General features: G+C 58.3%; 3 protein-coding genes across 8 annotated transcripts in view; 1 reads left to right on the forward strand and 2 right to left on the reverse strand.

The window, feature by feature from the left end:
* Positions 1-201, reverse strand: part of UNK (unk zinc finger) — a 45,100-nt gene extending 44,899 nt beyond the window's left edge. For 2 of the 5 annotated variants that reach the window (XM_057378978.1, XM_057378974.1), the window contains exon 1: positions 33-199. In XM_057378978.1, coding sequence (XP_057234961.1) covers positions 33-130 — 98 coding nt within the window. In that variant the 5' untranslated portion in view covers positions 131-199. Of the gene's footprint in view, positions 1-32 lie in introns of all 5 variants that reach the window. The other 3 variants (XM_057378979.1, XM_057378976.1, XM_057378975.1) reach the window with 3 other exon arrangements.
* Positions 202-3,703: 3,502 nt separating this feature from the next.
* Positions 3,704-5,410, forward strand: LOC130581062 (histone H3.3A). The gene is made up of 4 exons (XM_057378951.1): positions 3,704-3,823; positions 4,250-4,391; positions 4,468-4,621; positions 4,709-5,410. Exons 2-4 carry the CDS (start codon positions 4,264-4,266, stop codon positions 4,835-4,837), a joined length of 411 nt encoding a protein of 136 aa, XP_057234934.1. The 5' UTR covers positions 3,704-3,823; positions 4,250-4,263; the 3' UTR covers positions 4,838-5,410.
* A 658-nt stretch (positions 5,411-6,068) lies between these two features.
* Positions 6,069-12,521, reverse strand: LOC130581060 (uncharacterized). Of its 2 annotated transcripts, XM_057378949.1 has the most exons (15): positions 12,316-12,521; positions 11,953-12,060; positions 11,780-11,852; positions 11,486-11,642; positions 11,357-11,402; positions 10,464-10,522; positions 10,345-10,380; positions 9,322-9,374; positions 8,930-9,062; positions 8,660-8,856; positions 8,412-8,457; positions 7,702-8,311; positions 7,454-7,536; positions 7,192-7,286; positions 6,069-6,420 (listed from the first exon to the last, which is right to left on the reverse strand). In XM_057378949.1, exons 1-12 carry the CDS (start codon positions 12,350-12,352, stop codon positions 8,063-8,065), a joined length of 1,194 nt encoding a protein of 397 aa, XP_057234932.1. In that variant the 5' UTR covers positions 12,353-12,521; the 3' UTR covers positions 6,069-6,420; positions 7,192-7,286; positions 7,454-7,536; positions 7,702-8,062. The 2 variants fall into 2 exon arrangements, with proteins under 2 accessions (XP_057234932.1, XP_057234933.1); XM_057378950.1 differs by lacking the exon at positions 7,454-7,536.
* Between the last annotated feature and the right edge of the window lie 204 nt (positions 12,522-12,725).

The raw sequence follows: 12,725 nt of genomic DNA on the forward strand, positions 1-12,725 counted from the left end.
GCGGCGGCGGGGAAGCTCCCGGCTTTACGTACGTGTAGTGCTGCGGCTTCTCGGGCTGCGCCTGCAGCGCGCTGGCGGCGCTCGCCGGCCCGGCCGCGGCGGGGCCGCCCGCCACCGGGCCCTTGGACATGCCTCCCGCCTTCCGCCGCCGCCGCCGCCGAGGAGACCTTTATTATTCACTCTGCGCGGTCCGCACGGAGGGCGCCGCGCGCAGGCGCCGCCGCCGCCATTGCCGCCCCGGTAGCGCGCGGGGCGGGGTGGGACTTGTAGTCCCGCCGCGCGCGCGCCGTCCGCCAGCCCGGGACGCGGYGGGCGGCGGCTTCCGGCCGGCGGGACTACAACTCCCAGAGGCGCCCCGTGGCGGCGCGGCCTCCGCGTTTCCTGCGGCGCGGGGCGCGACGGGAGGTGTAGTGCGCGGGGCGGCGGGGGCGGTGCGCCGGGGCGCCCCCGGCGGTGGGGCGGGGTTGGGGCCGGGGAATGGCACCGAGCCCAGGGACGGCACCGGTTCCCGGGGGGAAACGAGCGCCTGGAGGGACACGGAGACCCTGGCGGGACACCAATCCCCCGGGGGTGAGGAGCGAGCCACAGGATGGCACCGAGCCCTGAGTGGGGCACCGAGCCCTGAGAGGGGCATCGACCCTGGGGGAACACCGGCCCCCGAGGGCCACAGGCCGCTCGGCCCAGCCCATCCAGGCAGGCTGGAACGGGAGCGGGGGAGGCCGGTCCGGGGGGCCGGTGAGGGGCCGGGAGTTATTTGTGTCAGGCGGCCTCACTTCCTTCCTCCCCCCCTCTTCCTCTGCCTCAGGGGCTGAGCGTGGACGCGGGAGCGCGGCCAGAGGGTTATTTTAGTGCTGGCATCGCTCATCGCTCCACGGCCCTCCCCACCCACGGGACAACGCCGTGCAGGAAGTGCCCGGGAATAGCACTACRGCCCGAGGAGGAGGAGGAGGMGGAGGAGGAGGAAGGCCCAGCGAGCGCGTGGAGAACCTACCTCGGAGCAGGTGACACCAATGGCACCTGGCTGCTGGGACATCAGAGCTCCCCGTCCTCCCCTGGGAGGAATCCACCCCCCCCACCAAGGAGCCGTGTCCAAGGAATCGGCCGAATTCCCATGTGGAGCGCTTCCTCCGCCAATTAACTTCTCTCCCAGGGGAGGAAATGATACGAGTTTCTTTTAATAGGACTTTGATCTCTTGGGCTCTACACAGAACCGCTCCTGGCACTGGGATCTCCAGCRGTGTGGGAAAGGGCACACAGGATTTATTGGGCAAACACCTTTTATACCTCTGCCAGCATACACGGGGTGAGCGACGTTAATAATAAACTTTAGGCTTGTCTATGCAGCTAGTTYRGGMAGGGGAATCACTTTTGAAATTTGTATTTACACTGATTTAGCATCTGCTGCAGGCCGACTTGTCCTGGGTTGATTTAGTACYTTATTYSCAGGCATTTGCAGGACTAAGTCACAGGATATCAGTACCTTCTTAGTCATCTAACCACCCTCCAYGGGAAACCRGAGCACAGTAATTATGCAGCTCCTGGTCAAGCAGGACTTTTCCTAAGTCAATACCTGTGCAGCTGTTTCAGTGAATGYCTCCACACACACCTGTACACCCAACTYAGAGTCACTGTCAGCCATGAACCTGCTGGAAAASCCATTCAATTATTGAGGAATCACACAGAAAACACACCGACCTTCACTTTGTCCAAAGGGACTTGGATAYSGCAGGCTCCAGTCCCTCGTGGCTGATGTTTACAACCTGGTGCTGGCAGTGTTTCCTCYTCCAGCTGCCTTTTGTTTTACACCTCGATACACGCYCTGCYCARTGATGRAGAAACAYTGAGGACAATCCAGGTGATGTGCCCAGGGTGCATTTACTCCCACCTTTGCCRTGTGTAATACCTGTCCCTCACCCTGCTMCACGCCAGAGGACACATGGTTTTTCTCCAGGGTTTCCAAGAGCAAAARATCTAMAGTATCACTRAAATGAGAAGTGCAAGTGYTACATTGCTATGAAAACAGGGAGAAGGAAGTAATTAAGGAGCCCCTGAACTCCTGCTAACAAAGTTTCTTCTGGCATTAGTGACAGCTCACTGTTAAAAGTAACAAAAGTATTAAAAATTGTTACCACCAGAACTGGTTCCCAGTTTTCATTTTCCTAAGCGTGAACAACTCAGCCAAAAGGGGAATTCTTCCCTTTCCATTTTCCAAACCAATGCAGTGAGTGTTTACCTACACCTCCCAAGCCACTCCGTGGATATGCAGCTTTTTGCCTCTGATAAATAATTAACGTTTTATTTTGGAAGAGAAAATGAACCTGAAAACRAGGACCAGAGGCAGGGGAGATGCAGGGGAGACAATATCCCTGGGGCAGCCATGGCCTGGGCACACGTGATGGCTCTGTCACACCACGGTGCCACGTTTGCTTGAGTGGCCAAGCAGGCAGAGGAGCAGGACACGCTCCCGACATGTTCCCAACGTGCCAAGCTCCATCCTGGCTCTTCCCAGCACTCCAGGGCTGACCCCAGAGCGCAAGGATGCGGAGCCTCCCGCAGAGAGTGGGTGATTCCAGCTGCACTCTGCTTTGGGAAGCTCATGGACGCCTTCGGGAGCGTCTGTTTGTGTTCCCTGCATATCCTACGTGCTACAACTGCGGGGCATTTGGGACYTGTTCTTCTTGATCTGGGGAGCCTTCCCGTGGGGGCAGGGACCTGCCTCCACGGTCACTGCAAGTACAGTAAAATAGTGATATAAATCAAGGTATAACTTAAGGCAGTAGTTTCCCCAAAAGACAAGTTTTTTTTTATTGACTTGTTTATATTAAGAAGATAAATGCTAAGATGRTACCAAAAGGGAGCATGGATTCTGGATTTTTACTTGCAATGAAAACTTTGTGTTTCACTTTAGGTGATTCAGAGAGTCAATGKGATTTGGGGAACGGCAGCGTAGAGGGGCTGAGCACCAACTCCTGAATGCTCCTTTCCCAGGGCCAAAGGTCAGGCTCTGACTGGGGGCAGTCACATCCCAGCAGTGCTGCCCCACTGAGAGTCCAAGTCCCGTGACAACCATTCTTTGGCAGCTGGAATGAGAAATCCGGGCAAGAAATGCCGGAGGCGCTGCCAGACCCCTTCCCCTGCGCGGGCCTCYCCTGGCCCCCACGGACACCCCGAGCGCCGGTGATGAGCGGCCGCACACCGGCGGCTCCCGGGGGAGAGGGAGAAGGAGGCGGGGGGGACCCCGTGGCCCGGCCCTTCGCCGCTCGCAGCCCCCGCCCGGCTCCCCCGCTCCGCAGGCTGAGGCCGGCGCTGTGCGGCAGGGGCGGCCGGGTCCGGCCGGGGGTGCCCGGGGGATCCCTCGGCGCCGCCGCCGCTCGCCCCGCTCCTATTGACTTCCCATTGTGGAGCTTCGCAACAAAGGGTAGGATCCAAACCCTGCCCCGTTTCGTCCAATCAGCGTGCAGAGCGCCCGCCCGCCGCCGATTGGCTACTTCTRCYCCCKCAACACCCAATCGGGYGCCTACTTTAACAACCAATCAGCGCCTCGCCGTGCGCCCAATCAGCGCCGGGGAACCGGAGCACGGCCTTTGTGTGTGATGACGCGCCGGCGCCGGCGGAGGTCCCGGCCAATAGCGCGGCACGTTGCTTCCAGGCATTGTGACGTCACCGCGCCGCGCGCGTGCCCCCACTATAAAATGCGTGTCCCCGCGGCGGGGAGGGCGCAGTGAGCGACGCGGAGGCTGAGGAGCGGCTCGAGGTAGCACCACAGCGGAAAGGCTTCGGCGCGCAGCGCTACCGGCACCGGCGTTTCCTTCTATTCCTACCGGTAAGTACCGGACAGCGGACGCGTCCCGAGGAGAGCGGCGGTGCTGCGCAGTCGTTCGYGGCCTTGAGTCCTCTCGGAGCGCGGTGGACAGGCTGGGCCTTGCCTACGTGCCCTGAGTCACGGCCGGATCCCATCCCCCCCTGCGCCTCCTTCTCCCCCACCCCCCTCTTCCTCGGGGCGGCCCGGGAGGAAGGAGGAGGCGGCGTGACTCAGTCCGCTTCCCCGGGGAGGGGAGCGGCCGGGCCGCAAGGCGGGGGCGGCGGGGTAACCGTGACTCCTCCTTCCCGTCCCGGGGGAGGCTGCTGGCTGCCTGCCCACGGTGGGGGAGGGGGACATCTGGAGCTTGAGGCGATTGGCCGCTGTGTTGTCGGGCCTGGGGGTGGTGGAAAGACCCGGGCCCCGTGTCACGCGTGCTTGTCTCTGTAGGTAAGTGAGGAAAAATGGCCCGTACAAAGCAGACCGCCCGCAAGTCCACTGGGGGGAAGGCGCCGCGCAAGCAGCTGGCCACGAAGGCGGCCCGGAAAAGCGCCCCCTCTACCGGCGGCGTCAAGAAGCCTCACCGCTACAGGTAAGGCCCTCGGCTCGGCCCCGGCTGCCGCAGCCTCTGCCCCGCCTCACCGCCCCTTCCTCCCTCTTCTGTCCAGGCCGGGAACCGTCGCTCTCCGTGAGATCCGTCGTTATCAGAAATCCACGGAGCTGCTGATCCGCAAGCTGCCYTTCCAGCGGCTTGTCMGGGARATCGCCCAGGATTTCAAAACAGACTTGAGGTTCCAGAGTGCAGCCATCGGTGCGCTGCAGGTACTGCTGAGGGCCGGCTGGGCCGCGGCGCTGGGGGAGCTGCGCTGAGGGTTTCTAACGACATTTCTTCTTGTGCTCTTGAAACAGGAGGCCAGCGAGGCATATCTGGTGGGTCTGTTTGAAGACACAAACCTGTGTGCCATCCATGCCAAGAGAGTCACCATCATGCCCAAAGATATCCAGTTGGCTCGCAGGATACGGGGAGAGAGGGCTTAAGTGAAGGCTGTTTTTATGGTGTTTTGTAGTTAATTCTGTAAAATACTTTGGTTTTAATTTGTGACTTTTTTTGTAAGAAATTGTTTATAATATGTTGCATTTGTACTTAAGTCATTCCATCTTTCACTCAGGATGAATGCTAAAAGTGACTGTTCACATAAACCTCAGTGATGTTGAGCCTCGGGCTCGGGAGTGACAAGTTGCTAATATGCAGAAGGGATGGGTGTTCTTTCTTGCTTCTCATGCATGTTTCTGTATGTTAATGACTTGTTGGGTAGCTAAACTTGTAAGGTACTAGAATTGATATAAATGTGTACAGGGTCCTTTTGCAATAAAACTGGTTATGACTTGATCCAAGTGTTTAACAATTGGGGCTGTTAGTCTGACCATGCATCACTGTGATCAAATGTGGACTTCCTTCAGAGGGTGAAACTACAAGTCTTAACCACAGTGTAACTTACAGTTTCCTAAAAACGTAAACCTGGCAGCTATAGAATACACTATGTGCATTTATAATAGCTATTTTATATATTGTAGTGTCAACATTTTTAAATTAAATGTTTTACATTCACATGTGAGGAGTCTTTGTCATTTGGTTTGAATGGGCTTGAAGAAGCTTCTGCCTCCTCCTCCTCCTGCAGATTCCTGTAATCCTGGCTGCTGCTGTTGCAATTTAGCATCAGCTGTCARCAGAATGGAGAACTTGGGGCYACTTTTGGAGTATTTTGGAAATTTTGTGTAGTTTGAGTCCTTGACATGGCCAGTGAGAGCAGAGCCCTGCATGCATGCCTGTGTGGAGTCCAAGAAGACTGGCCGAAGCTGCAGCAGATTTTGGGGGGATTTATCCCTAATCAGGGCACAAAGCCAGCACTATGTTCTCCTTTCCAGTGGATGCAGGRAAAGTTTATTTTTTGATATTGGTCTGGCTGATGTAAAACCCGTGGTTGGTCCCAAGCAGTGCGGATGCTGAGGTGTGGGATGTGAGTGTTCCCATGGGATGGGGCTGTGCGAGGGGAACAGCTAATTATACACCCTGGGAGCAGATGGGCTGCTGAGCAAGCGGGTGGGTGCTCCATGGGATTCTCATTTCCCATCCAGGCTTTTTTGGATGCAGTGGGATCATACACAAACCCTCACTTCGGGTTTGGCTGCGGCAGGCCTGGGTTCCTCGGCAGCCAGAGCCTGCTGGGCTGTGCTGGAGGGAGGAAAGTGCTCAGACTGCACCTGAACCACACGGAAATTGAGGGTAAGGCCACTCAGCCCTGCCCCGACAGGCTGCACGAGTAAGGCTGGACTTGTCACGGAAAGCAGCACAGGGAAGTGGTTGAGCCAGCCTGGCTTGATTTATTCCAATGAAAGCGCTGTGGTGTTCTGGGGGAAGAGCAGCAGCAGTTCCTACCCRGCACTGGCTGTCCGTGATCTCCCACCAGGATGGAGTGGAAGAGMATAAAAACCATCCCCGTTCGTGCTCCGGGAGCCAGGGCCTGCATCCCACAGCTGCTGCTGGGCACGGCTGGGGCAGTGGCTCCTCATTGTGAGCTTCTCTCATCAGACAAACCACTCGGTGTGCTTAAATCCTGCAGCTGGAGGAACAGGCACTCCTTACCCAGGTTCTTACACAACCTCCTCACCTCCCTGTCCCACACTGCTCCAAGKGCACTCGGGGCAAGCCCAGCTCCTGGCTAGCTGCAGTATCCTGCTAAAAACCTGTTCTAAAATGACAGGTTTTAAACAAGTATTTTCSTATTCTCATCGCTAAACCTGTAGGGAAAAAGATTCCTTGATGCAAAGTAATTAASTTCACAATTTAGATGCAAAGTTAAGCAGCAGCTCAAACTTTATGTGCGGCTCAGTGATCTCAGGTCAATCACCTGGGCAGGTCTCTCCAGGGCCACCGCCTGGCAGGAATGTCCCCATGGGAAATCTGAGGATCAGCAGCAGCCCGTGTAATTCAGGAAGCACCACACAACTTGCATTTAGGCCAATTAAAAATGAAAATTTCCAAGCGATGGGATTTGTGAATGCTCGGTTTGGTGCTGAGCTGCAGTAGCAGCCTCAGCTCCTGCAGGAAAAGTGTTTAAAATAACATCCCTCGAAAACAGTATTTCCTGCAAGTCCTTACTAGAAACAATGAAGCATCTGGGTATGCCTAGAAGCTGTTTCTTAAAATAAAAACATTGTCTATTGGTCCTTAAAACAAAACCCAACACCAGAAAAATATCAAAGTATCTCTTCATCCTGGTAAGCCCAACAAAAGGAATTAAATCAGACCCTGCATGTGGTGGGCCAGAACAGAATTCCTGGTATTCCACARTGTTACTGATGGTAGCTGAAGCCATAAACCCTTCCCTTACCGATTCTGCCGATGATTTCCTCGCATTCTTGCTCCGAACTGGATGCAAACACCAGGCAGTCGAACGTGCTCCCGTCAGGGCTCTCGGGGGAAGAGCTAAAAATGGAAACACGTCCATTATCCAGCAGAGCTCGGAGCCCAGCCCTGCCTTCAGCCGCACAGGGATCCTGCGGCTGCTCCAGAGCTCGCTTGTTTATGTTCCCAGCCCCACATTCCCCTGTCCCCCTGTCCCCCTGTCCCCCTGTCCCCCCAGCAGCACTCACAGCACACAGAAGGCGAAGATCCTGGGGCTCCACGGGCAGCGTCCCACGCAGGAGATGGAGGGGTAGGGATGGCGGCACAGGAGCTGCGCAGGGCACAGGAAGGGGATGGTGTTGGGGGCTGTGGCCTGTCCCTGTCACCCCYATTCCTGGTTTATGCTGTCCCCAGTGCCCCTCCAGCTGGGCTCCCCGTGCCACCAGGCTCCCTGCACCTTTGGGAGTCAATCAGACCTCGGATGTCCCTTACTCACCTTGGAAGAAGCTTTCTCCTGCACAAGGACTTCTGCCTCCTTCACATCAAATAAAACCTCCTGCAGGGGGATGRGGGGGAAGAAGCCCCGATCAGCACAGCCCTGATCTCTGTTTTTAATCAGACACTCAMCACAGATTATCCAAACACGGAGGTGATGGAGCACAGTCAAGCCCAGCTTTTTCAAGTGTTCTGTGTGCTGCCCTTTTTTCCCCACCACCCAATGCTTCCACACTTCAATCTTTTCACAAACGACCCCCCAAAGGCTCAAACAGCRGWGACCTGAACCCAAGGCACCCCTGGAACCAGGCTCAGCCTTCCCACAGTTTTTGGGTTTTCCCGAAGGTGGCTGCATTTTTTCCTTAATGCCCTTTCCTAATCTGGCTATCCAATTGCTTCTGACCTGAAAAACATCCACAGTGGTGATGGAGTGGCAAATATTCAGTCATGCCAAATGTTCCTGGAGCTGGCAGGAAAAAATATCCACAGCAGAGACCCTGCATTCTCTCCCAGCTTCCCAGGATGTCCCCAGCCCTGTCACTCACCCGCGCTGCCACGTCCCTCTCCAGCACAGCAGGGATGGCCCCCTCCAGCACCTCTTTGCCTCCATACTGAAATGGAATGGGAAGGAGGGAATAACCCACRGACACAGGAAAAGAACTCCAGAAGAAAGGGTTCACCCCATGGCAGGTCCCTGCCCCACAGCCTCACCGTCCCCACGCTGGTCTGGCCCAGGTACCGCAGCTTGTAGAGCAGCCTGGGGGGAAAAGGGATCAGAGGAAGGACCCCACACACCCCACACACCCTGCTCAGTGCAGGGGTAGGTGCTCCCAGCCTTCCTCCAGCCCCAGGCACAGGGGATGGATCACAAGCAGAGATCAGGGTCAGTGTGGGCACAGGGCCACCCCGGTGCTGGGATCCCCAGCCCGGCCTGGGGGCTCCCCACAGCACAGACCCACCTTCCCCCCCGCAGCAGCCGTGGCTGCTCCTCGCCCCTGTGCCGGGGGCTGCGCTGGAGCTGGAACTGGGGCTCCTTCTCCTTCAGCACCTTCAGATAGGGCAGCAGCGGCTCGAAGACCTCCCCATTGTGCCACCGCCACCGGAGCAGGCGGAAGGAGAGCGGCTGTCCCTTCAKCCTCTGCAGCATGGCCCTGGCCTGGAGAGAGGGGGAGCAGAGGGGAGCAGGGGGTAGGAGAAGGGCGACACCCCGTCCCTGGGTCCCCACCCACCTGCCCGGGGTAGGCGTATCTCAGGGAGCAGCCGTTGATCTCGTCCAGGATGTCACCGGCCAGCACCACCTCGTCCACCTCTGCCTGGCTCTCGGGGAGCACCTTGGTGACAAACACTCGGCCATCCACGTACCTGGGGGTGCAGCTGAGCCTCAGCTGAGCCCCAGGGACCCTGYCTGGCCCTGCTTTTGTACCATCTGTGACATTTCACCCCTACACAGAATGCAGGGAAAAGCCTGCATGGACAGCAGGTACTGGCAAGGCTGAGCTGATGGGAGAAGAGAACCCGAGACAACCCCAGTGTTCTCAACAGGGTATTTATCTCCCTTTTTGGGGCATTTTGAGTGCTGTGATGACCAGATCTCTCTGGAGATTGGAGAGGAGGATCCTACCTGAGCACCATCCCCAGAGCTCGGCACGGGACTGTCTCATAAGTGCTGCACACCTGAAACGAGAGTGGATGGTGACAGTGGCCTTGCCAAAGGTCATGGAACATCCAAGGGACCCTGTGCCCCGGATCATTTCTGGCACTGATGCCATCCCAGGGCTTTGGGAGCCAGTCCCCAGTGCCCCAGGCTGAACTGGGACCATCAGAGGCTGCTTGWCCCTGTCCTCCCTCAGGATTCAGTTGTGCCCAGAGCCTGAAGGGACAAAGCTGCTCTGTGGATGAGATGGCAAAGCAACAGCAAGCCCTTAACTCACTGAGAGCCCTCCTCCCTCACCCCACATGTCCCCACACCGCCGGGGGATGTGGCTGCCCCTCCCCTGAGCCACTGCTGTTTGCAGCAGCACTTACTGTCACATCGCATTAGCCAGGGASCCGAAAGGCGGCCAGCTCGGCCGGGGGCACGGGCTGTCAGAAATGGCCCAAAGCCAGTGGGATCCCAGCTCTGCAGCAGCACCGCAGCTCAGAGCACTCCCTGACCAGTCCCAAAGCTGCCTCGAGCCTTTTGGGGATCCTTTTGGGTTTAAAAGGYAGTGGAGGGATGCTCTTCATTGTTAAAAGACATGAAGGCATCCCCACTGTTCTCAATAACGCACTGATGTTTCACTGAGCAAACCGAGTGAAACCAACTGATGCGTAATCTGTGTCAGCCCAGGGAAATGGGGAYTTTTTTTTTTTTTTTTGGCAAGAAATCAGGGAAGGGAGCACGGGAAAACTTCACTTATGTCAGCAATTCAGGCCTGGGTGCTTCTCTTGGTTGGTTTTACGCCCAGGAATGCCAGGATCTGCTCCCAGTGAGAGTGCAGGTACCCAGTAGGATCCAGCCTCTGCTCATCCTGGTGAACCTGAACCATCCCACCCGTGTGCATGGCAATCCCTCTCCACCAAACCATTCTTTATCCTCCCAATTTGACTTTCCAGGGAGGGTCAGGTGGTGGAAGGACACCTCCAGGGAGTGATGGGCTCTTACCGGCAGCAGCCAGCTCTCGTCCAAGAAGCTGCAATTCTGCAAACAAAGGAGTGTTAGCAAGGAAGGGGCTGGGGCCCCGCCTTGGCAGCCCTGTGCTGGTCACCACCCCACTGATTCACCTGCAGGTCCAGGGAGAAATCCATCTCTGTCAGCACCAGCAGCAGCGAGAGGAAAGGCTCTGCAGAGGGATGGGGATGGAGAGGCAGTGTCACCGCCAGGTTCCTGGCAGCCACAGCCTCACAGGGACACGGCAGAGGACAGAATAAAGCCATTTTCAGTGTAACTAATGAGCCCTGGGAGCGAGGCCTTGAGAGCATCCCAGCACCACAGCAGCCAGGCTGCTGCTGGAGGCTCATCCCAGGTTTTGCTGCTGGCACGGGTGCAGCTTGCTACCTGTTTTCCCCAAATTCAGATCAAAGCTTGCAGCAAATGCTCTCTGTTTGTCCCCCTGGAAGCACAGCCAAGCTGCCCAGGCTCTTCTGCAGCAGCCTTGCAATCACAGGGCCAGGCCTGCAATCTGCTCCTGCACCAGCAGCACGGGTGATTTATAAACCATCGATGCACAGGTTTAACGTGGGGTTATTTATCATAATCAAAAGATTAAAGGCTTCCACCCTTTCCTGGCCCCCCAAGGAGCTCGGCTGTGGGTGGATGGAGTGCTGCAGCCTGTCAAGGCAATGCAGCCATTTAAACTCCCCGTGTGACCCCTGAGCCCAGGCCTCCCCTCAAAGCCAGAGCGGGTCTGCTTAAACCAGAATCCTTGCTACAAAGGAATAACAGGAAAGAAGAAATTCCCCTATGCCACACCACTAAAGCCAACCATAGATGGATTCAAACCCTGTTTTAATATTTACACCTATTTTTTCCCCCACCCATCACTGCAGCAGCGTATTTAGATTCCAGCACTAAGTTTGGATTAGAAAAATCACAGTGGACTCTTTCCCCCTCCCCTGCAGCAGTGCAGTGCCACAACACCRGGCTGCATCCCGCCTCGGGTGAGCCACCATCTTACCCCGGAGATCTTCACTGCCGAGGATGGAGCTCTCTGGATCGTAGAACTGAAACACAGCGAAGCGGCACCAATGACGGCCCCATTCCGCAGCCCATCGCCCGTGGGCAGCTGCTGTCCCCAGTGCCGCACCTCCAGGAGCCGGGGGCTCTGTGCCAGCTGCCTCACGGCCACCGCCAGCACCTTCCCTTGCAGGGCCAAGCGCACAAAGTRCCGCCCCCGGCCCTGCGCCGTCCGYGTCCGCTCACAGCCCGCGGYTCTCCGGATGCTGGCGGAGAGAGGGCTCGGCCTGTTTGGGGAGAGGGGAGGCAGCTTTAGCAACACACGGGAGYGTCCTCCCTGCGCCTGGGGTCTTTGGGATGAGCATGTCGCGACAGGCACCACCACAGCTCAGATTGTCACCCCATCCAGCTCGGGGACACTCACCTGCCGCCGGTGCCCGTGGGGAGCTGCTCCAGCCAGTGCCAGTAATCCCGTCTGCGGAAGCCCCAGGCCGGTTCTGCGGGAGGAAGGGAATGCCAAGGAATGCACGCACTCCCTTCCCTGCTCCGAGGGCCCCGGGACCTGCCACCCCCTCCCGGGCACGGAGGGTCACTCACGTCGGAGCCCCTTGCGCAGGATGCTCTCCAGCAGCTGGCACAGCGACACGAGGTGCGGCGAGGTGTCCGTGCAGGGCCCGCCGCCGTCCCGCAGCCGCAGCACCGCTCCTGCGGGCACAGAGAGGGCAGCGGCACCCGTGGGTGCCCAGCCGGGAGAAGGGGAGGGRGCACACCCAGGGGACAGCTCTGCACGGCCCCGAGGGGTCCGGCACGACCCGGCCCTCCCCGTCTGGCGGCTCTGGGCAGGAGCTCGGGTGAACCTCCCCGCGGCCACGGCCGGGCTGGCCAGGGGAGCCCCGCCGTCCGTCCGGTCAGACCGGTACCGGTGCGCGGCCGAGCGCTGCTGGAAGGGGCCAGGCTCACCTTTAAGGGCGCTCAGCAGCGGCTCTTTCCTGGCCATGGGCTCGTTCTCCCCCGGGCCGGGACCGAGACGGCGGCTGGACGGGAACGGGGAACCGGGAACGGGGAACGGGGAACCGGGAACGGGGAACGGGAACGGGGAACGGGGAACCGGGAACGGGGAACGGGGAACGGGAACTGGGAACGGGGAACGGGAAACGGGAACGGGAAACAGGAACGGGAAACAGGAACGGGGAGCCGAGAACCGGGAACGGGGAACGGGAAACCGGGAACGGGGAACGGGAAACGGGAACGGGAAACCGGGAACCGGGAACCGGGAACCGGGAACGGGGAACAGGAAACGGGGAGCCGGGAACGGGGAACGGGAAACGGGGAGCCGGGAACGGGGAGCCGAGAACTGGGAACGGGGAACG

Source organism: Malurus melanocephalus, unplaced genomic scaffold (genome assembly GCF_030028575.1).
Source record: "Malurus melanocephalus ecotype Western Australia unplaced genomic scaffold, MMel_1.1 scaffold_381, whole genome shotgun sequence".
NCBI lineage: Eukaryota > Metazoa > Chordata > Aves > Passeriformes > Maluridae > Malurus > Malurus melanocephalus.